The 22,572-nt window shown below is 68.1% G+C and overlaps 1 protein-coding gene across 2 annotated transcripts; it reads left to right on the forward strand.

Moving 5' to 3' along the window:
- The first annotated feature begins 471 nt into the window (after window positions 1-471).
- Window positions 472-17,903, forward strand: LOC128830925 (uncharacterized). 2 transcript variants are annotated; one of them, XM_054016854.1, is made up of 16 exons: window positions 472-551; window positions 1,331-1,437; window positions 2,802-3,165; window positions 3,504-3,656; window positions 5,610-6,102; window positions 6,438-6,530; window positions 7,053-7,140; window positions 7,378-7,577; window positions 7,645-7,887; window positions 13,420-13,518; window positions 13,822-14,015; window positions 15,485-15,659; window positions 16,015-16,171; window positions 16,569-16,722; window positions 17,247-17,358; window positions 17,548-17,903. In XM_054016854.1, exons 1-16 carry the CDS (start codon window positions 537-539, stop codon window positions 17,721-17,723), a joined length of 2,823 nt encoding a protein of 940 aa, XP_053872829.1. In that variant the 5' UTR covers window positions 472-536; the 3' UTR covers window positions 17,724-17,903. The 2 variants fall into 2 exon arrangements, with proteins under 2 accessions (XP_053872829.1, XP_053872830.1); XM_054016855.1 differs by lacking the exon at window positions 17,247-17,358 and having other exon boundaries at window positions 17,548-17,680.
- The last annotated feature ends 4,669 nt before the right edge of the window (window positions 17,904-22,572 follow it).

Consider the following 22,572-nt stretch of genomic DNA (forward strand, 5'->3'; position numbering starts at 1 on the left):
CGCCACTGGAACACCCCTCCCCCCCTGCGTCACTGGAACCCCCCCATACACTGCGCCACTGGAACACCCCTCCCCCCCTGCGTCACTGGAACACCCCCCCCCCGCACTGCTCCACTGGAACCCCCCCATACACTGCACCACTGGAACACCCCTCCCCCCCTGCGTCACTGGAACCCCCCCATACACTGCGCCACTGGAACACCCCTCCCCCCCTGCGTCACTGGAACCCCCCCATACACTGCGCCACTGGAACACCCCCCCCCGCACTGCTCCACTGGAACCCCCCCATACACTGCACCACTGGAACACCCCTCCCCCCCTGCGCCACTGGAACACACACACCCCCGGAACACCCCCCCCCCCCCCCACACACACACACACACACACACTGCACCCCTGGAACGCCCCCCCCATCGCTGCCCCCCCCCCGGCACGTGGCCGGGCCATGTGGGGGCGGAACCGCCGCGGCACTTCCGGGCTCGGGGCTGCCGGGAGCGGATGGACCCGCCCGCAGCGCTGCGCCCCCGGGACCCGCCATGGACCGGCCCGCGGTGAGACCCGGGACCCGCTCCCCCCATTGCCCCCCCGGCCCGCCCCGCCCCCCACTAACCCCCCCCCCCGGCTCCGGCCCCTCCCCCCACTGATCCCCCCCCGGCTCCGGCCCCTCCCCCCACTGATCCCCCCCCCGCCCGGCTCCGGCCCCTCCCCCCACTGATCCCCCCCCGGCTCCGGCCCCCCTCGCTCTGACCCAGGGGGGCACCGGGAAGGAGCCAAACCCGCCCTGGGGCAACTTGGTCAGTCCCCGCCCCCCCATTGCCCGCCGGACAGCCCGCTGCCCCCCAGCACCGCCCCCTGCCCCCCCCAGCACCCCCCCGGCAACCCCTGCCCCCCAGCACCGCCCCTGCTCCCCCCAGTACCTCCCCCCGGCAACCCCTGCCCCCCAGCACCGCCCCTGCCCCCCCAGCACCCCCCCGGCACCCCACTGCCCCCCAGCACCGCCCCATGCCCCCCGGGGCTCCCGCGGCAACCCCTGCCCCCCAGCACCGCCCCATGCCCCCCCAGCACCCGCCCCCGGCAACCCCTGCCCCCCAGCACCGCCCCATGCCCCCCCAGTATCCCCCCCGGCAACCCCTGCCCCCCCCAGCACCCCCCCGGCAACCCCTGCCCCCCAGCACCGCCCCTGCTCCCCCCAGTACCTCCCCCCGGCAACCCCTGCCCCCCAACACCGCCCCATGCCCCCCCAGCACCCGCCCCCGGCAACCCGTGCCCCCCGCTGCCCCCGTCCCGGGCTCTGGGCGAGCCGTGACCCATCCGTGCTGTTTCTCCCCAGACTCTGGGCGACCTGCTCCTGGCACTCACCGAGATGGGCTTCACCGAGGGGCAGGCGCGTGCGGCCGTCCAGGCCGGCTCCCTCAGCCTGCAGGAGGCCACCGAATGGTGAGTGGCCTCGTCCCCACCAGCCTGCAGGGCAGAGCGCCCGGCCCCGGGGGCAGCCTGGCCCCTCGGCCCAGCTGGGCGCTGCCCGGTGGAGCGAGCCTCCGTCGGCCACAGCCAGCCCCACCTTGCAACTGCCTGGCGCGGCCCAGGATGGGTGCTCTGCCCTCAGTCACTGCCCTGGGGCGGTGCTAGGGGCACCAGGCTGCGGGGAGCGGGGCGGGGGCTTGGCAGGGGGAGCGGGGAGCGGGGCGGGGGCTCGGCGGGGACGCTGGGGAGCGGGCCGGGGACTTGGTGGGGGGGGGTGCTGGGCTGCGGGGGGCGGGGGTGGCGCTGGGCTGCGGGGAGCGGGCCGGGGGCTCGGCGGGGGGATGTAATCTTTCAGGTGATGTGGAGAGCTGATGTCCTGGCCATTTGCGTTGTGCTCATTAAAGATCTCAGAGGCGTTTTGTGAGAGGTGGGTTGTCAGGCCTGCCCGAGGACGGCATGAGAGGCTGGGATTGCTCAGTGTAGACAAGGACAGACCGACTGGATACAACACAACTAATGGGTCAGAGGGGTGGGTGTGGGGCTCCTGTTTGCCCTCTCATAACACAAGGATGAGGGGACATCCCAAAAACCTGAAATCGTGGGAGAGCAAATACTTGTATACATGATGCCCCGTTAGCCTGTGGAACTCCATGCTTCATGATATAATTATGCCAAGGGCTCCGCAGGGCTCAGAAAAGGAACAGACATTTACAGGCGTAATAAACCGCACTGGGGCACCACTGTTTCCAAAGGAGAGGGCGTTTCTGTGGCTCGTGCTCAGAGCAGCTCTTGTGAATATCGCCCGCTCTCGGTGGTGACCCCATGCTGTCTTCACGGCCCGTGGGAATGTGCAAGCTCTGCAGCGTGGGGCCCTGCGCCTGAGCCCCCATGTGGCAGAGGGATTGGAGCTGGCCGGGGCATTGTGCCCAGAAGTGCAGCGTCAGAGGCCCGGGGAGCTTGGCTCTCCATTTGGGTGAAAGGTCTCCAAACAGCAGCAGGTTTTGTTCTGGTCCCATCGCTGCCTGGCTGAGACGTCCTTAGTCGCAGCAAATCCAGGCCCCCAGCCGCCAGCGTTCGCCTCGCCTGAGCTACTGCCTGGAGACCCCCAGGCCAGGGAGCACAAGACCCTCTGCTTGGCCGAACGCACTGCCAGCAGGAGCGGGGGGTGGGGATGCAGAGCCGGTCTAGCCCCCCCAGCTCATGGAGTCTTTCCCCTCTAAAGGGGGCAGGCACTGATCACTGCTGGCCCTAAAGCCACCTGCAGGGTGTGCAGGCAAGTGGGCTGGAGAATGATGCTGGGGGTCCTCAGCTCCCCCCTCGTTCTCTGTGCTTTGCAGGTTACTTCAGGAGAGGGGGCAGCGGCTCCAGACAGCGCCTCCCGAAGAGCCAGGAGGAGCAATTGCAGCTTTCAACCTTCCCAAGCTCCAGGAGGTGCCTTTGGGGTCAGAGGCTCCCAGCGCCAAGCTCCGCTTGCCAGGTGCATGCCCCCCCGCTCCGCTTGGCTCCTCTCCCTGGCAGGCGACTGAGGGGGCGTCTCCATCACTCTCTCTCTCTGCGCCCCCAGGGCCCAGCTCCCCAAGGGGGCCAGGGCCCGAGGCTGGGCCCAGCTGCAGGATGAAGGCAAGCCGGAAGGAGTTGGAAGAGCAGCAGCGGGAACAGCTGGCTCAGGAGGCGAAAGCCGAGAAGCAGAACAAGCAGAAGGTGAGCGCCATGGGGCGGGAGTGAGGGGCTGCGTTTGGGACTGAGAGGAGCAGGGGCGGCGGAGGGCAGCCGCCCTGGACACTCCTGGCACGTGCTGTCTGCTCCCAGCGCTGCCGCCCGCAGCGTCTCCAGCTGCTCCTGTGGCCGGCCGCACCCCCCGGGGGAGTGACCGCAGTTGGCTTTGCAGACTCAGGCTTTGGAGAAGCCCCTGAGTCTCTGGCAGCGTCTCTGCCCCTCAGCCGCAGGCTGTGCCCCGCTGAGGCAGGGCAGGACGGAGCATGGCGAGGTGCCAGCGGGTGGGGAAGCTCCCAGCAGTCATGCCCAGCCTCTTCCCCCAGGAGCGGGAGCTGGTGCTGCAGAGAATCGCTGACGACCGGAGAAGCGTCCAGGCAAAGACCCAGTGGGCCCAGATAACAGACCCCCCGGCTGCCCAGGGCCACAGGCCGGAGGGCAGAGCGCAGCTGGCGAGTGACGGGCAGTGCCTGCTGATGGTGAGTCCTGAACTCCTGCTGCAGAGCTGGTCTGGCCGGAGGATCTAAGTCCCTGGGGGGCCCTGCCCCAGAGAGCTGAGCCCCTCCTCTGACGAGGGGAGGCCCAGGCTGAGGAGGTGCTGCCAATCAGAGGGCAAAGGGAGCCCCTCCCTGGATATGCAAAACCTCCGGCTTCCCCTGAGAGCATCCAGCCCTGGGCTAGATCCCACCACCTCCGGTGAGTGGGGTGGGGTTGGCATGGGAGACTCCAAGAGAAAACCCGGAGCTGAGTGGGGTCTGAGCAGGGGACGCTCTCCCCTCAGTCAGCGCTGGCCCCAATGCCCCGGGAGGACGCTCTCCCCTCAGTCAGCGCTGGCCCCAATGCCCCGGGAGGACGCTCTCCCCTCAGTCAGCGCTGGCCCCAATGCCCCGGGGGGGGGGCGCTCTCCCCTCAGTCAGCGCTGGCCCCGATGCCCCGGGGGGACGCTCTCCCCTCAGTCAGCGCTGGGCCCGATGCCCGGGGGGGGGGTGCTCTCCCCTCAGTCAGCGCTGGCCCCAATGCCCGGGGGGGGGCGCTCTCCCCTCAGTCAGCGCTGGCCCCAATGCCCCGGGGGGGGGGGCGCTCTCCCCTCAGTCAGCGCTGGGCCCGATGTCCCGGGGGAGGGGGCGCTCTCCCCTCAGTCAGCGCTGGGCCCGATGTCCCGGGGGAGGGGGCGCTCTCCCCTCAGTCAGCGCTGGCCCCGATGTCCCGGGGGGGGGGGGGCGCTCTCCCCTCAGTCAGCGCTGGCCCCGATGTCCCGGGGGGGGGGGCGCTCTCCCCTCAGTCAGCGCTGGCCCCGATGTCCCGGGGGGGGGGCGCTCTCCCCTCAGTCAGCGCTGGCCCCGATGTCCCGGGGGGGGGGGCGCTCTCCCCTCAGTCAGCGCTGGCCCCGATGTCCCGGGGGGGGGCGCTCTCCCCTCAGTCAGCGCTGGCCCCGATGTCCCGGGGGGTGGGGGGACGCTCTCCCCTCAGTCAGCGCTGGCCCCGATGTCCCGGGGGGTGGGGGGACGCTCTCCCCTCAGTCAGCGCTGGCCCCGATGCCCCGGGGGGGGGGGCGCTCTCCCCTCAGTCAGCGCTGGCCCCGATGTCCCGGGGCGGGGCGCTCTCCCCTCAGTCAGCGCTGGCCCCGATGTCCCGGGGGGGGGCGCTCTCCCCTCAGTCAGCGCTGGCCCCGATGTCCCGGGGGGGGGCGCTCTCCCCTCAGTCACCGCTGGCCCCGATGTCCCGGGGGGGGGGGGGCGCTCTCCCCTCAGTCAGCGCTGGCCCCGATGTCCCGGGGCGGGGCGCTCTCCCCTCAGTCAGCGCTGGCCCCGATGCCCCGGGGGGCGGGGGCGCTCTCCCCTCAGTCAGCGCTGGCCCCGATGCCCCGGGGGGCGGGGGCGCTCTCCCCTCAGTCAGCGCTGGCCCCGATGTCCCGGGGGGTGGGGGGACGCTCTCCCCTCAGTCAGCGCTGGCCCCGATGCCCCGGGGGGCGGGGGCGCTCTCCCCTCAGTCAGCGCTGGCCCCGATGCCCCGGGGCGCTGCTCAGCAGGGGGTGCTCTCCTGTTTTTGTCAGTGCTGAGCCCAGGGCCATGGCCGCTGTATTGCAGGTGCACAAAGCAGGGCCTGGCCCCTTGTGCTCGTTCGCTCTCCTGCCAGCTGAGATGCTGATGCTGCATCCCTGTGTCCTGGCAGTGCTGGGGCAGTGACCCCGTACACGCAGCTTTCATGTTCCACCCTAGAGACAGCTGCATCTTACGCTATACCTGATGACCTGGCAGGAACAGGAGTTGAGCCCCGTGCTGCCCCTCCTTTGCTCTGAGGGGGGAATGGGCAGCAGCCAGTACCGTCTCCTCTCCTGGCCTCACGTGGGTTTTGTCTGGGCACGGAGCCGGGCTGCCGGTGCCCTGTGCCTGGGATGCTGTGCCTCACCGCTGTGCTCTCTCTGCCCCCAGATCCGCCTGCCCTCGGGCCAGTGCCTGCGAGAGCGTTTCCCAGCCGACTGCCCTCTGCAGCATGTCACGCAGCGCCTCTCGACTCTGCACCCCGACCTGCCGCCCTTCACGCTCCTTCAGGGCTTCCCCAAGCGCCGCTTCGGCCCGGCCGAGCTGCCCTGCAGCCTGCAGGCTCTGGGCCTGACCCCCAGCGCTACCCTGTGCGTCCTGGCCACCGAGCCGCTCCCGTCGGGCACCTGCGCCCTGGCAGTCCCCCAGGCCAGAGACGAGCCCGTGCAGCCCCCCGGGCCTCAGGCCTTGCCCGTGGAGGAGCACGCCTGGGGCAAGGGCGAGATCCTGAGCCTCGTGCCGGAGCAGGCCATGGCCGAAGGGATGTTCCCAGAGGCCGAGGAGCTGCGGCTGGCGCTGAGCTCCCCTGCGCGCAGGGTGGTGCCGGGGAAACCCGGGGTCCATGTCCTTTGGGAGTCGACTTCCCCATCGCACCATCACTGGGGTAAGCTGCCAGCCTGCCGGTGGGGGAAGGGGCCTTGGGGAGGCTTCGTGCCCACTGGCTAGTGAGGGGCTGGGGGGCCTGGCTCTGGGGACTCCTTGGGGGGCTGCCGTTTGCCAGGCCTGCCCCTTGTCCCTGGGGGGGAGCGGGGAGATGAGACGGGGGCTCTGTCCTTCCCTCGCAGGGGGAGGGCAGCGTGAGCCCTGTTGGATTGGCTGTTGTTTGCCAGGCCTGTCCCCGGGGGGAGCGGGGAGATGAGAAGGGGGCTCTGTCCTTCCCTCGCAGGGGGAGGGCAGCATGAGCCCTGTTGGATTGGCTGTTGTTTGCCCCTCCCGCAGGCCAGGGACAGCGGCTGACACTAGAAAATCCAGAGCAAGCACCCGCAGCACCCACGGTGTGCAGCCCGCTGGCCGAGGAGCTGTCCCCCCCAGGTCAGCAGGGCCGGAGGGCATGCAGGGGGTGGGGGGAGGGCGCAGAGCCATGTGGACAGGGTGCAGTCCCAGTGAGGGGACTGTCGGTGTGGGGCAGGCCCCGTGGTGTTTCTGAGTCCTGGGCTGCCCTGTTGGGGATCCCTCGTGCCAGGGGTGTGTCTGCTCTGGCCGTGACAGCCCCATCGCCCGTGTTAACGGGCAGCCCAGTCTGTGATGAGGAGGGCGGCCTGGTCCCACCACATCTATCTGGCCAGCGGGCACCATGTGGTGCCAGGGCCCCTGCGCGCACGTCAGGACCCAGCGGACTCCGCCTCTGCACTGGCATCGCAGTCGGCCCTGCGTGGGCATCGGGAGATGGCACGAAGGTGCCTGCTTGCCCTGGGCGCCCACAGCTCCCTGCGCTGCCCACTGGGTTAATGGGGGCTGAGGTGCCAGGAGCTCCATGATAGATAGTTGGGGGATGGCTGCCCCTTTCCCAACGCGGCTCCCCCCTCCGCTGACGTGATCTGCTCTGATATGCAGGCTCAGGGCCGGCTCCTTTGCTGCTGTCTCCGAGCCGGGGCCCGGTGGAGCCGCAGCACCAGTGGCCGGCAGAGGGCAACAGGCTCAGGTATGTGCCGGCGGCTGTGGGTGGCAGCCTGGGGTGCAGAAGGCCTGGGGGTCATGGCAGAGTTCTGCTCGGCCGTGGGAATCCCAGGGACTCCAGCACTGGCCTGTTTGCAAGGCGTGAGCTGTGGGGCAGGGAGTTTGCTGCCTGGGGTTTGGGCCGGGGCCCCGGGGAGGAGCCAGCTGAAGGCACCTCTCCCCAAGGACGGTGGCCATGGCCTGACCCAGCTCCTCCTTGCAGGGCTGCAGACGATGGGCGTGGTGTGGGCCCCTCGGACCTGCCAGGCGCCGTGGCCCAGGCAGCGGAGCAGCGCTTCCACAATGCCTTGCGGGGCCAAGAGGAGCTGGCCCCACCCCCAGGGCACAGGAACCCCCCCCGCCTCTCCCACGTGCCTCCGCTCTTCCACATGGCCCTGCGGGCGGCCGTGGCCCTGCTGACAGGTACAGCCCCATGGCCCTGCCCCCAGCCCAGTGCCCCCCAGCACCTTACCTGGTGTCTCCTCCACAGCACCCCGAAAACAGTACTGCAGCAGCCTGGCCTCCCTGACGCCCCCCCTGGCTGAGCGCCTCCTGGCCGACATGATCCTCCACCGGCGGCTGCGCCCCAAGACCCTGGAGCTCTTCTTCGGCTGCCACATCCAGACCCTGGTCCTCAGCTGTTACCCCTACGCCACCAACGAGCTGCTGCGCCAGCTGCGGGCCTTCCAGAGCCTCCGGCACCTCAGCCTGGTCTCCTGCTCCCTGCTCACCGGTACGGGGCGGGGGGGCTGGCTCGCTGGTACGGGGCAGGCCTGGCTCACCAGTATTGGGGTGGGGGGCTGGCTCGCTGGTACGGGGCAGGCCTGGCTCACCGGGGGGGGGGAGGCTGGCTCGCTGGTACGGGGCAGGCCTGGCTCACCGGGGGGGGGGAGGCTGGCTCGCTGGTACGGGGCAGGCCTGGCTCACCAGTATTGAGGGGGGGCTGGCTCGCTGGTACGGGGCAGGCCTGGCTCACCAGTATTGAGGGGGGGCTGGCTCGCTGGTACGGGGCAGGCCTGGCTCACCAGTATTGAGGGGGGGCTGGCTCGCTGGTACGGGGCAGGCCTGGCTCACCGGGGGGGGGGGAGGCTGGCTCGCTGGTATGGGGCAGGCCTGGCTCACCAGTATTGGGGGGGGGGCTGGCTCACCAGTATTGGGGTGGGGGGCTGGCTCACTGGTACGGGGCAGGGCTGGCTCACCAGTATTGGGGGGGGGGCTGGCTCGCTGGTACGGGGCAGGCCTGACTGTGACGAACTGGGACTGTTCTTGCTGGGGTGTGGGAATGCTGACAGGGGAGTGTGACTAGGATGGTCTGCATCGGGGGATGGGAATCTGCCCAAGGGAACATACCTGAGCTTGTAACATGAGAACCCAGGAGGGGGTTGGAGGTCAGGTGACTCCGGGGCCCGGGAAACTGAACAAAGGCTGTGGGAGGGGTCGCGGAGAGGGGAGTGCTGGAAGCAGGCTGGAAGGAGGCAGAGATGGCTCTGACCTCCCAAGGGGGGCTGGGCTTGGATGCCCTGGGACCCCAAGCTGGACCTAACTGAGGGGGGCCCTGTTGTCTGTGCCTGCAAGACCTGTCTTGGACTGTATTCCTGTCATCCAAATAAACCTTCTGCTTTACTGGCTGGCTGAGAGTCATGGTGAATCGCAGGAAGCCGGGGGTGCAGGGCCCTGAGTCCCCCAATACTCCGTGACACTGACTCACCAGTATTGAGGGGGGGCTGGCTCGCTGGTACGGGGCAGGCCTGGCTCACCAGTATTGGGGGGAGGCTGGCTCGCTGGTACGGGGCAGGCCTGGCTCACCGGGGGGGGGGGAGGCTGGCTCGCTGGTACGGGGCAGGCCTGGCTCACCAGTATTTGGGGGGGGGGGGGGGCTGGCTCGCTGGTACGGGGCAGGCCTGGCTCACCAGTATTGGGGGGGGCTGGCTCGTTGGTACGGGGCAGGCTGGCTCACCAGTATTGGGGGGGGGGCTGGCTCGCTGGTATGGGGCAGGCCTGGCTCACCAGTATTGGGGGGGGGGCTGGCTCGCTGGTATGGGGCAGGCCTGGCTCACCAGTATTGGGGGGGGGCTGGCTCACCAGTATTGGGGTGGGGGGCTGGCTCACTGGTACGGGGCAGGGCTGGCTCACCAGTATTGGGGGGGGGGGGGGCTGGCTCGCTGGTACGGGGCAGGCCTGACTCACCAGTATTGGGGGGGGGGCTGGCTCGCTGGTACGGGGCAGGCCTGGCTCACCGGGGGGGGGGAGGCTGGCTCGCTGGTACGGGGCAGGCCTGGCTCACCAGTATGGGGGGGGGGGCTGGCTCGCTGGTACGGGGCAGGCTGGCTCACCAGTATTGGGGGGGGCTGGCTCACCAGTATGGGGGGGGGGGCTGGCTCGCTGGTACGGGGCAGGCTGGCTCACCAGTGTTGGGGGGGGCTGGCTCACCAGTATGGGGGGGGGGGCTGGCTCGCTGGTACGGGGCAGGCCTGGCTCACCAGTATTGGGGGGGGGGGCTGGCTCGCTGGTATGGGGCAGGCCTGGCTCACCAGTATTGGGGGGGGGCTGGCTCGCTGGTATGGGGCAGGCCTGGCTCACCAGTATTGGGGGGGGGCTGGCTCGCTGGTACGGGGCAGGCCTGACTGTGACGAACTGGGACTGTTCTTGCTGGGGTGTGGGAATGCTGACAGGGGAGTGTGACTAGGATGGTCTGCATCGGGGGATGGGAATCTGCCCAAGGGAACATACCTGAGCTTGTAACATGAGAACCCAGGAGGGGGTTGGAGGTCAGGTGACTCCGGGGCCCGGGAAACTGAACAAAGGCTGTGGGAGGGGTCGCGGAGAGGGGAGTGCTGGAAGCAGGCTGGAAGGAGGCAGAGATGGCTCTGACCCCCCAAAGGGGGGTGGGCTGGCATGCCCTGGGACCCCAAGCTGGACCTAACTGAGGGGGGCCCCGTTGTCTGTGCCTGCAAGACCTGTCTTGGACTGTATTCCTGTCATCCAAATAAACCTTCTGCTTTACTGGCTGGCTGAGAGTCATGGTGAATCGCAGGAAGCCGGGGGTGCAGGGCCCTGAGTCCCCCAATACTCCGTGACACTGACTCACCAGTATTGAGGGGGGGCTGGCTCGCTGGTACGGGGCAGGCCTGGCTCACCAGTATTGGGGGGAGGCTGGCTCGCTGGTACGGGGCAGGCCTGGCTCACCGGGGGGGGGGGAGGCTGGCTCGCTGGTACGGGGCAGGCCTGGCTCACCAGTATTTGGGGGGGGGGGGGCTGGCTCGCTGGTACGGGGCAGGCCTGGCTCACCAGTATTGGGGGGGGCTGGCTCGTTGGTACGGGGCAGGCTGGCTCACCAGTATTGGGGGGGGGGCTGGCTCGCTGGTATGGGGCAGGCCTGGCTCACCAGTATTGGGGGGGGGCTGGCTCGCTGGTATGGGGCAGGCCTGGCTCACCAGTATTGGGGGGGGGCTGGCTCACCAGTATTGGGGTGGGGGGCTGGCTCACTGGTACGGGGCAGGGCTGGCTCACCAGTATTGGGGGGGGGGGGGCTGGCTCGCTGGTACGGGGCAGGCCTGACTCACCAGTATTGGGGGGGGGCTGGCTCGCTGGTACGGGGCAGGCCTGGCTCACCGGGGGGGGGGAGGCTGGCTCGCTGGTACGGGACAGGCCTGGCTCACCAGTATGGGGGGGGGGGGCTGGCTCGCTGGTACGGGGCAGGCTGGCTCACCAGTATTGGGGGGGGCTGGCTCACCAGTATGGGGGGGGGGGGCTGGCTCGCTGGTACGGGGCAGGCTGGCTCACCAGTATTGGGGGGGGCTGGCTCACCAGTATGGGGGGGGGGGCTGGCTCGCTGGTACGGGGCAGGCCTGGCTCACCAGTATTGGGGTGGGGGGCTGGCTCGCTGGTATGGGGCAGGCCTGGCTCACCAGTATTGGGGGGGGGCTGGCTCGCTGGTATGGGGCAGGCCTGGCTCACCAGTATTGGGGGGGGGCTGGCTCGCTGGTACGGGGCAGGCCTGGCTCACCGGGGGGGGGGGGAGGCTGGCTCGCTGGTACGGGGCAGGCCTGGCTCACCAGTATTGGGGGGGGGGGGGGGGGCTGGCTCGCTGGTACGGGGCAGGCCTGGCTCACCAGTATTGGGGTGGGGGGCTGGCTCGCTGGTACGGGGCAGGCCTGGCTTACCAGTATTGGGGGGGGGGCTGGCTCGCTGGTACGGGGCAGGCTGGCTCACCAGTATTGGGGGGGGCTGGCTCACCAGTATGGGGGGGGGGGCTGGCTCGCTGGTACGGGGCAGGCCTGGCTCACCAGTATTGGGGGGGGGGGGGCTGGCTCGCTGGTATGGGGCAGGCCTGGCTCACCAGTATTGGGGGGGGGCTGGCTCGCTGGTATGGGGCAGGCCTGGCTCACCAGTATTGGGGTGGGGGGCTGGCTCACTGGTACGGGGCAGGCCTGGCTCACCAGTATTGGGGGGGGGGGGGGGGCTGGCTCGCTGGTACGGGGCAGGCCTGGCTCACCAGTATTGGGGGGGGGGGGGGCTGGCTCGCTGGTACGGGGCAGGCCTGGCTCACCAGTATTGGGGGGGGGGGGCTGGCTCGCTGGTACGGGGCAGGCCTGGCTCACCAGTATTGGGGGGGCGGGGGCTGGCTCGCTGGTACGGGGCAGGCTTGGCTCACCAGTATTGGGGGGGGCGGGGGCTGGCTCACTGGTACGGGGCAGGCCTGGCTCACCGGTACGGGGGGGGGGGGCTGGCTCGCTGGTACGGGGCAGGCCTGGCTCACCGGTATTGGGGGGCGGGGGGCTGGCTCGTTGGTACGGGGCAGGCCTGGCTCACCAGTATTGGGTGCGGGGGCGGCGCTGGCTCGCTGGTACGGGGCAGGCCTGGCTCACCAGTATTGGGGTGGGGGGCTGGCTCGCTGGTATGGGGCAGGCCTGGGTCACCAGTATCGGGGAGGGAACTGGCTCGCTGGTATGGGGCAGGGCTGGCTCACCAGTATTGGGGCGGGGGGGGCTGGTAAATAGTGGTGTCCCCCAGGGGTCTGTACTGGGCCCAGTCCTATTCAACATATTCATAAATGATCTGGAAAAAGGGGTAAACAGTGAGGTAGCAAAATTTTCAGCGGATACAAAACTACTCAAGATAGTTAAGTCCCAGGCAGACTGCGAAGAGCTACAAGGGGATCTCACAAAACTGGGTGACTGGGTAACAAAATGGCAGATGAAATTCAATGTTGATAAATGCAAATAATGCACATTGGAAAACATAATCCCAGCTATACATATAAAATGATGGTCTAAATTGGCTGTTACCGCTCAAGAAAGATCTTGGAGTCACTGTGGATAGTTCTCTGAAAACATCCACTCAATGGGCAGCAGCAGTCAAGAAAGCGAACAGAATGTTGAGAACCATTGGGAAAGGGATAGATAGGAAGTTAGTAAATATCATATTGCCTCTATATAAATCCATAGTACGCCCACACCTTGAATACTGCGTGCAGATGTGGTTGCCCCATCTCAAAAAAGATCTATTGGAATTGGAAAAGGTTCAGAAAAGGGCAACAAAAATGATTAGGGGTATGGAATGGCTGCCGTATGAGGAGAGATTAATAAAACTGGGACTTTTCAGCTTGGAAAAGAGGCGACTGGGGGGGGATATGATAGAGGTCTATAAAATCATGACTGGTGGAGAAAGTAAATAAGGAAGTGTTGTTTACTCCTTCTCATAAAACAAGAACTAGGGGTCACCAAATGAAATTAATAGGCAGCAGGTTTAAAACAAACAAAAGGAAGTATTCACACAACACACAGTCAACCTGTGGAACTCCTTGCCAGGGGATGTTGTGAAGGCCAAGACTATAACAGGGTTCAAAAAAGAACTAGATAAATTCATGGAGGATAGGTCCATCAATGGCTGTTAGCCAGGATGGGCAGGAACACAACCCCATGCCCTGGATGTCCCTAAACCTCTGGCTGCCGGAGGCTGGGAGTGGGCGACCAGGACGGATCACTCGATAACTGTCCTGTACTGTTCACGCCTGCTGAAGCCCCTGTTGCAGCCGATGGCCCTGGGCTGCCTGGACTGTTGGGATATTATTACGCAGGGGGGCAGAGCTCTGTGCTCTTGGCGGGGTCAAGGTGCTCCGGCCGTGGGGAAAGGGATCCCTGTGTACACTGGTCAGGATCCGCCCCCTGATTCCCACAAGGCCCCTTGGGCGGGATGGACCCAGCGTGGCGGTGGTGTGAGGTCTGCAGCCCCGGCCCTGATGTGTCCCCCACCCTCCCTGCAGACCAGGGGCTGTCCGTGGTGAGGCACCTGCAGAGACTTCAGCACCTCAACCTCTCGGCCTGTGTCAAGCTCACGGATGCCTGCCTGCACTTCATTAAAGGTACAGTGCGTGGGCAGCCTGCCCCATGGCTGCAGGGGGCCGACCCCCTGCATCGCCCCTCCCACCGCTCGTCCCTCGTGGCCCCGCCCCTCCCACCGCTCGTCCCTCCTGGCTCGTGGCCCCGCCCCCTCCCATCACTCGTCCCTCCTGGCCCCGCCCCCTCCCACCTCTCCTCCGTCCCCATGTCCCCTCCCACCTGCTCCCCCCATTGCGGCTGGACCCCCCCCCCCCACACACACACACACACTGGCTTTGTCCTCAGGCTGTGCCCGTCTCTGCCCCTGGTAACATCTGCTCCCCCAGGGCTCCCGCACCTCTCGCACCTGACTCTGGACCAGACCAAAATCAGCGATTGCGGCATGGCGGATTACCTGCACTCGGCTCCCTCCGCACTCAGCCACCTGAGTCTCAACAGGACGGCGATCACAGAGCGCACGCTGCGCCTGCTGCCCCAGTGCGCGCCCGGCCTGGTGCTACTCGGCCTCAAGCAGACCGAGGTGATGGGCCATGAGTGGGGGGCAGGGAGTGGGGCACTGCCTCCGATCCCACCCCAGCTGGCTCGGGGGGCGGGGAATGGGGCACCGCCTCCGATCCCACCCCAGCTGGCTCGGGGGGCGGGGAGTGGGGCTCGGGGCCGTTCCCCTGTAAGGGGCACCACCTCCGATCCCACCCCAGCTGGCTCGGGGGGCGGGGAATGGGGCACCGCCTCTGATCCCACCCCAGCTGGCTCGGGGGGCGGGGAATGGGGCACCGCCTCTGATCCCACCCCAGCTGGCTCGGGGGGCGGGGAATGGGGCACCGCCTCTGATCCCACCCCAGCTGGCTCGGGGGGCGGGGAATGGGGCTCGGGGCCGTTCCCCTGTAAGGGGCACCACCTCCGATCCCACCCCAGCTGGCTCGGGGGGCGGGGAATGGGGCACCGCCTCCGATCCCACCCCAGCTGGCTCGGGGGGCGGGGAGTGGGGCTCGGGGCCGTTCCCCTGTAAGGGGCACCACCTCCGATCCCACCCCAGCTGGCTCGGGGGGCGGGGAATGGGGCACCGCCTCTGATCCCACCCCAGCTGGCTCGGGGGGCGGGGAATGGGGCACCGCCTCTGATCCCACCCCAGCTGGCTCGGGGGGCGGGGAATGGGGCACCGCCTCTGATCCCACCCCAGCTGGCTCGGGGGGCGGGGAATGGGGCTCGGGGCCGTTCCCCTGTAAGGGGCACCACCTCCGATCCCACCCCAGCTGGCTCGGGGGGCGGGGAATGGGGCACCGCCTCCGATCCCACCCCAGCTGGCTCGGGGGGCGGGGAGTGGGGCTCGGGGCCGTTCCCCTGTAAGGGGCACCACCTCCGATCCCACCCCAGCTGGCTCGGGGGGCGGGGAATGGGGCACCGCCTCTGATCCCACCCCAGCTGGCTCGGGGGGCGGGGAATGGGGCACCGCCTCTGATCCCACCCCAGCTGGCTCGGGGGGCGGGGAATGGGGCACCGCCTCCGATCCCACCCCAGCTGGCTCGGGGGGCGGGGAATGGGGCTCGGGGCCGTTCCCCTGTAAGGGGCACCACCTCCGATCCCACCCCAGCTGGCTTGGGGGGCGGGGAATGGGGCACCGCCTCTGATCCCACCCCAGCTGGCTCGGGGGGCGGGGAATGGGGCACCGCCTCTGATCCCACCCCAGCTGGTTCGGGGGGCGGGGAATGGGGCACCGCCTCCGATCCCACCCCAGCTGGCTCGGGGGGCGGGGAATGGGGCACGGGGCCTTTTCCCTGTAAGGGACACCGGCCCCGATCCAGCCCCAGGGTGGAGACTGGCTGGCTTACGGGGGCAGGGAATGGGGCACGGGGCCTTTCCCCTCTAGGGGGCGCTGGCTCCCATCCAGCCCCGGGGGCAGGGGATGGGGTAGGAGGCCGTTCCCCTCTAGGCAGGGCGGGGGCGGGGTTGCCCTGGGCGTGGTTCTGACAGGCAGTGGGTCTCTGGCAGATCTCGGATTTCTCCGCCTTGCAGCAGCTGAGCCACCTGCACACGCTCCACCTGGATGACACCCGCGTGAGCCAAGCCTCCCTGGCGGCCCTGGCCTCCCACCCTGCCCTCTCCACGCTCACCCTGTCTGGCGTGCAGTCCGTGGATGGCGACCGGGCGCTGCAGCTGGTGTCAGGTAGGAGTGCCCTGGGGGGGGTCCCTGGCCGAGCTCGGCAGGAGCCCCGAGAAGCCGGAGCAGGGCCCCGGGCCCCATGGAGAAGCAGTGACTAGCTGCCCGTGCACGGCCGGGGCAGGGTCCTGCCCTCATGGTGCTGCGGCCACCCAAGGCGTGTCCACCGCCTCAAGGGCCCTTCGTGTGCTCTGTGTGTGGTGTCCCCCAGCCGGAGCCGGGCTCTGGGCGAGAGGCTGGGCCGGGCCAGCTCGGCTGCCCCAGATCCCAGAGCGGTGGGTGGGACCGGCGGGAGCCCCAGAGCTGTGCTGCCGGCGCGGGGGGGCTGGGGTGAGGGCCACTCATCTGCTGGCTGTTTCAGGCCTGCCACTGGCCCAGCTGAGCCTGCCGAGCCGGCACACAGTCACCGACTCCGGCCTGCACTTCCTGTGCCGCCTGGAGGGGCTGCTGGAGCTGGACCTGACCGATTTCACCCACATCACTGACGAGGGGCTGCGCCATCTGCCCCAGCTGCACAGGTGCCTGGGAGAAGAGGGAGGCGTCCAGCCCCTGCCCAGCCCCTGCGGGCGCCCTTCCCCCCGGGTCCCTGGTTGGCGGCAGGCGTGCGCTGGGGTCTGCCGGGCGCTCTGACCTGGGCACTGGGACTTGGAATAAGGCCCCCCTGGCTGGCTGGGGCAGGTTCTCTGAGGCGTGGCGAGCCCGGCTGCAGGTTGGGGTGAGGAGCCCAGCAGAGCAGGGGCTGGTGGGGTCAGGGCTCAGGGTGGGCTCCCAGGCAGGCCCGGGATGGACCCACGTGCACATCCTGAGCCTCTGCGATCTGCACCCGGGCAGTGACACTGGGGGGAGGCGCTGGGCACTAGGTCCCCATGGGGGAGGGAGCCGCCGGCCCTGCTGATGCCCCTGTCCCTGCCCCAGGCTGCGGCGACTCTCCCTCTGCAACACTCCGGTGACCGACTCCGGGCTGCAGCACCTGCAGGGCTTGCAGCACCTCGAGGAGCTGTGCCTGGACCGCACCACTGTCTCCAGCGCAGGCGTGGCCCGCTGCATCACCCAGCTGCCCCTCCTGCAGGTACCGGGCAAGGCGGGCACAGCAGGGCGGCCCAGGGCTAGCGGGGAAGGCTGGTACCTGGGTTCTCCCCGGGTATCCCCTCCCCTTCCCCTGTGAAAAGTCTCTGCCCCAGCTGGGTCTGGGGGTTCCTGACACGTGGGCAGAGCTGGTGCCCTGGCAACGTCCCCAAGGTGCTTGGCCCAGACACTGTCCCCCATGGGAACGGCTGGGACACCCCACCCCCAAGCAGGCCAGGTTGTGGCCCATGGCAGCGGAGGTCGGGCGGGGCTGCGGGGGGCCTGTGGCCTGCCTGGGGCTCCTGCCTGCGTGCCCAGGAGATGGAGCTGCTGCTCACTCCAGAGCACAGGCGGGCAGCGCTGGGGAGGAGCTGTGGGGCATGGATGGACGGCTGCTCCCAGCAGGCTATGGGGCAGCAGTGGCACAAGGGCTGCTGGTTACTCGCTGGCCCCTCGGCCTGGGGGGCGGGGCTGGGCGGGTGCAGGCCGCGGGGCACAGCGTGTTCTGACGCCAGCCTGCTGTCCCAGGTGCTGGGCCTGGCGAGCACGCCCGTGGGAGACAGCGTGGTGAGGCTGGGTATCAGCCGCTGCCAACAGCTCCACAAGGTGAACCTGAGCCGCACACGTGTCACCGACCGAGGTGAGCCCCCGCCAGGCCGGACGCCGGTGGGGAGGGCTCCCACTTGCCCCGGGGCAGCATGGGGAAGGGGTGGGGGACCAGCCCCAGGCCCGTTCTGGGGGGTGGGGAATGGGAAGGAGCTGGGTGCCCCCTGTGCCAGCTGGCTGGGTCCTGCTGCCTGGGCTAACCCCTCGCCTCTCTCTGCTCTAGGGCTGCGTTACCTCCGCCAAGTGCCCATCGCTCAGGTGAACCTGGACGGCTCCGGGGTGACGGCGGCCGGTGTGGCCAGCCTCCTGGCCGCCTGCCCCAGCATCGTCAGCATCCGGGCCAGCCACCTGCAGGCGTTGTCCCCCGAGCAGCTGTCGGACGAGGAGCTCCCCAGTTAGCCCCGGCGGCCCCTCCCCATCACAGCCCCGGCTCTGCAGGGCTCAGCGTCCAAGCCCGGTGGGGGGCGTGGGGCTGCAGGGCCGGACAGGCTCCTCCCACAGCCCCCTGGGCGCACAGCGTCCTGCCGCAGGCCGGGGGGTCCGGTTTGGGGGTGCGTTGAATAAAGCAGGATCCTCTGACTGAGTTCTCCTCCTGTGCCTGGGGAGAGGCGTCGGGGCCCTGCTCTCCCAGCCGGCTCTGGCACCCGCCAGTGCGGGGAGCCCTACGGAAAGGCCCCCCCTACAAACCACCTTCCCCGACCCTGAGCCCCCCCGGGGCTGCCTGGTGCAAGCAGGGCCTGAGTGTGTCAGACGGGGGTTCAACCCGCAGTAGCAACCCCCTTCTGCCCCAGAGAGGCTGAGCCAGCTCCTGTCTCCCTGCAGCGCACAGGAGCCCCTCCCCTAGGAGCTAACCCCGCTGGGCCATGAGGCTGCCTGCGCCGGGCGGGGGGCAGGAGAGGAGCAGGTCGGTGCCAAGGGAGCCAGGCCGGAGGCGGGCGAGAGTGAAGATGGGACGCCAGCCTCTGTAGGAGCAGGAGGGAGACGCGTTTCCCTGCTCGGCCCAGCTGAAGCTACGGGAGCCCTGTCCCCACGGACGCTCTGTGCCCCCCCAGGGCTGAGACTAGGGGAGCCCCGTCCCCAGCCCTGAGGGTGGTGACATGTTGAGTCCCAGCTCCCTGGGGCTCATAGTGTGGGCAGCACTACCCCAGGCCAGCGTGGCCTCCCCCCGGAGAGTTCCCATTTCCCAGGCCGGGCACCTGCCCCTCCCTCGTTGCAGACGATGGGGCAGCCAATGCCCTGGAGGTCAGTGTGGTGCTCCCCGGGTACCCAGCCTTGAGAGGCACCGCTCCACCGCCTGCCCTTGGCTTGAAGGGGTCAGGTCTGGGCCTGCTGTGGCTTGGCTCCCTGGACCCACCAGCCTCTAGGCAGGCCAGCCCTGCCCTCCAGGCCCCCACAGGCCTGGTCCTCTGTACAGGCAGCGATGGGCACAACCAACCTCCGAGCCCTCGGGGTTGCTCTGTGGTGCACTGATCTCTCCAAATCCCCAGGCCTGCTGCTGACCACACCAGAGGGGAGGAGTCGGCTCCAGCCAGCGGAACACGCAGCACTGAGATATATTGACAGTGAAAACAAGATTTGGGGGATACTGAGTAAGAACATTGGAAACAAACGGTTACATATAAAACAAAATTATAACTCGCTTCTTAGAGCCTGAACTTAACGAACACATGACCCTCTTGTCTAACAACGCTTGTTTCAGTCTAAGTTCTCGCCACCTGCTGGACGCCCCTTTCACGAAGCAAACTCGCTGTCCGGTTCCTTCCCCTGGAGAGGATGACGGTGTCATCTTTGTGCGCCAAATGTACTAGAGCAAACCTTTGATGTGGCCTTGAGACAGTCCTGCCCTAGGCTTGCCAGGCGTCCGGTTTTTGACCCGAATGCCCAGTCTTAAGGGACACTGGCGGCTCCGGTCAGCACTGCTGACGAGACCATTTAAAGTCCAGTCGGCGGTGCAGCAGGGCTAAGGCAGGCCAGTCCCTACCTGTCCTGGCACTGCGCTGCGCCCTGGAAGCTACCAGCAGGTCCCTGCGCCCCCTAGGTGGAGGGGCCATCAGGGAAGCTCCGTGCACTGCCCCCGCAGCTCCCATTGGCCGGCAACCACGGCAGTGCACAGACCCACCTGGCTGCCCCTGCATCTAGACCAGGGGTAGGCAACCTATGGCACGCGTGCTGAAGGCGGCACGAGAGCTGATTTTCAGTGGCACTCACACTGCCCGGGTCCTGGCCACTGGTTGGGGGGGCTCTGCATTTTAATTGAATTTTAAATGAAGTTTATTAAACATTTTAAAAACCTTATTTACTTTATATACAACAATAGTTTAGTTCTATATTATAGACTTATAGAAAGAGACCTTCTGAAAACGTTAAAATGTATTACTGGCACACAAAACCTTAAATTGGAGTGAATAAATGAAGACTCGGCATAACTCTTCTGAAAGGTTGCTGACCCCTGGTCTAGGGGCCAGACAGCGTCCGCTACCGGGAGCAGTGCGGAGCCAGGGCAAACCTGCCTTAGCCCCGCTGCGCTGCTGCCTGGGAGCTGCCTGAGGTAAGTGGAGCCTGCACCCCAACCCCCTGCCCCAGGTTGGAACCCCTTCCCGCACCCGAACTCTCCCCCAGAGTCCTCACCACAACCCCCTGAGCCCTACCCAGCCCAAACCCCTCATCCCTGAGCCCACACCCCCAGCTGGAGCCTGCACCCCAAACCCCAGCCCTGAACCTCTCGTTTCTGGCCCCATCCTGGAGCCCTTCCACACCCCAACCCCGTGCCCCAGCCTGGTGAAAGTGAGTGGGGGTGTGGGATAGTGAGTGGCGTGGGTGGGGCAGGGATGTTTGGTTTTGTGTGATTAGAAAGTTGGTAATCGTGGTCCGCCCCCCAGCTGTGTACGTCTTCCTGGTACTTTTCTCTGCCCTTTTCACACTCCTGCGTCAGCATTTGGTTCAGCCTGGGAAGGAGACCCATCGGCAACCAGACTCCTCCATTTACAGGTGGGCGGTTCTCGTCCCACAGCCGCAGGCGTGGCGAGCGTGGCTGCTGGGTACGGCAGTGACCCCTCCCGTGGGATCTGTACGTGCATTTCACACACAGGTTGGAGACTAGTGAGACACGGGCTGTCACTGGAGCCCTCCCGTGCCAGTCTCTGGTGCATTAGGATGTGCACCCCAGACACAGGATCTCCTTGTAACCCTGTGCACCTCTCTGGGCCCCTCCCTGTTGGCACCCAGGGGCACCTGGGTCAAAATCGACTCCTGTACCCTTTCCTCCCTGGCCTGGGGCAGGTGAGCGGCCCGCCAGGCTCCCCCGCACCATGCTGAGAGGCAGGGCACAGACCTGCTGGAGAGAGAAGGCTGGGCCTTGGGGAGCCCTGCACCTGGCTCCAGCGGGCCTGGGCTTGTGCCTTGCACACCCAAGGTGCCCCCAGCCCCACGGCAGGTCTGTTACACCCTGGGCTGGGAGGGGGTTGGCTCCAGGCAGAGCTAGGCACAGGGGGGGGTTTGCAGAGGCGCTGCCGACCTTCCCCTCCCGCTGCGAGACTGGAGTGTGGGTGCCATGCTGGGCTGAGAGCCCCAGCAACTGCCCCTTCTGCAGCCACAGCTCCCCTGCCCCACACCACGAGCCTCACAGACACGGCAATGAGAGTGTATCCCACTGCCCTGCACTGTGCCCCTGCTGGGACTGGAGTAGCCAGGAGCTCTCCCTTCCCCCTCCCCCCCCCCCCCCCCCAGCGGCCCGGGCCGGGACTGGAGTAGCCGGGAACTCCCCCCCCCCAGCCAGCCACCTGCCCTGACCGCCCCCACAGCGCCCCGGGCCGGGACTGGAGTAGCCGGGAACTCCCCGCAGCCAGCCACCTGCCCTGACCGCCCCCACAGCGCCCCGTGCCGGGACTGGAGTAGCCGGGAACTCCCCGCAGCCAGCCACCTGCCCTGACCCCCCCCACAGCGCCCCGTGCCGGGACTGGAGTAGCCGGGAACTCCCCGCAGCCAGCCACCTGCCCTGACCGCCCCCACAGCGCCCCGTGCCGGGACTGGAGTAGCCGGGAGCTTCCCCCCCTCAGCCAGCCCCCTGTCCTGCCCCCCACAGCGCCCTGTGCTGGGACTGGAGTAGCCGGGAGCTCCCCCACAGCCCTGCCCCGGGCCCCTGATGGCAGAGGCCAGGCCCCGGGCTGGCTCTGTACTGTGCGCACTGGGGCTGGCGTTGTGGAGGCCGGGGGCACTGGAGCCCTGCAGCCTCTGGCACGTGTTGGTCTCGCTGCTCCAGGGCAGGGCACCTGCTGTCGTGTAACCGCCTGGATTCCCGTTCCCTCCCCTTCAGCCAGGTTGGCTCTGGCCTCAGCCCCGGCAGCCAGAGCGCCCCAGGGCCAGCCCCGGCAAGGCTGAGGCAGCCGGGGGCTGGTGCAGCGTCCAGCTGAGCGGGTGGGGAGGGGGGCACTCAGCAGTGACCTGTGCAGTGAGTTGGGGGGTCTCCTTTGGCAGCAGCTGCCATTCACGGGGTGACAGTCAGCAGAAACTAGCACAAGTGCCAGACACTGCCCAGGGCTGGGCTAGCAGGGGCTGGACACGGGCAGGTGGGGGGCAGGGTGCCCGGCTGTGCCTGTGTCCCCCACCCTGGCACCAGGGGGCGCTGTGCTGGGGAGGTGCTGTCCCCCCCCCCCACACAGCTGTGCCTGTGTCCCCCACCCTGGCACCAGGGGGCACTGTGCTGGGGAGATGCTGTGTTGTCCCCCCCCCCCCCGGCTGTGCCTGTGTCCCCCACCCCCCCCCCGGCACCAGGGCGCTGAGCTCGCCAATGATACAGCTCTCAGTGTCCAGGTGGGGGTAGCAGTCAGCACACCCTGCAGGGGAGGCGTGTGGGGAGCTGCCCATCCCGTTGGCCAGCTGTGGGGCCTCGCATTGGACTTCCCCACAGTGGCGCTGCCAGAGCCACGAGCCCCCCAGGGCAAAGAACAGGTTCCCAGCATCACTGGGCCAGGCTGCCCTGCAGCCCCCACCCTGCGCCAGGGCTCTGTCCCAGCGCTGGGGCATCCTAAGCCAGAGCCCCGTTGGGGAGGGGCTGTTCTGGGGCAATATGGCCTCTGCAGTCAGCCCTTCCCACCGCCCCCGAACAAGACCCGCAGGGTGGGCCTGGCAGAGGGGGGGGTGGGGATGGGCCAGGCCAGCTGGTCTGGGGCCCATCTCGCAGCGCCCCACCCCTCCGTGCAGTGCTGGTCCTGGGAGGGGGGGGTGTCCCCAGGCGCTGCCTCCCCGACCC

This window comes from Malaclemys terrapin, chromosome 2 (genome assembly GCF_027887155.1).
Source record: "Malaclemys terrapin pileata isolate rMalTer1 chromosome 2, rMalTer1.hap1, whole genome shotgun sequence".
Classification (NCBI taxonomy): Eukaryota; Metazoa; Chordata; order Testudines; family Emydidae; genus Malaclemys; species Malaclemys terrapin.

Coding starts and splice junctions, on each gene's coding strand:
- LOC128830925 (XM_054016854.1), top strand. Junction 3,166..3,503: donor AGAAGCAGAACAAGCAGAAG/GTGAGCGCCATG, acceptor CTCTTCCCCCAG/GAGCGGGAGCTGGTGCTGCA. Junction 6,531..7,052: donor CGAGGAGCTGTCCCCCCCAG/GTCAGCAGGGCC, acceptor TCTGATATGCAG/GCTCAGGGCCGGCTCCTTTG.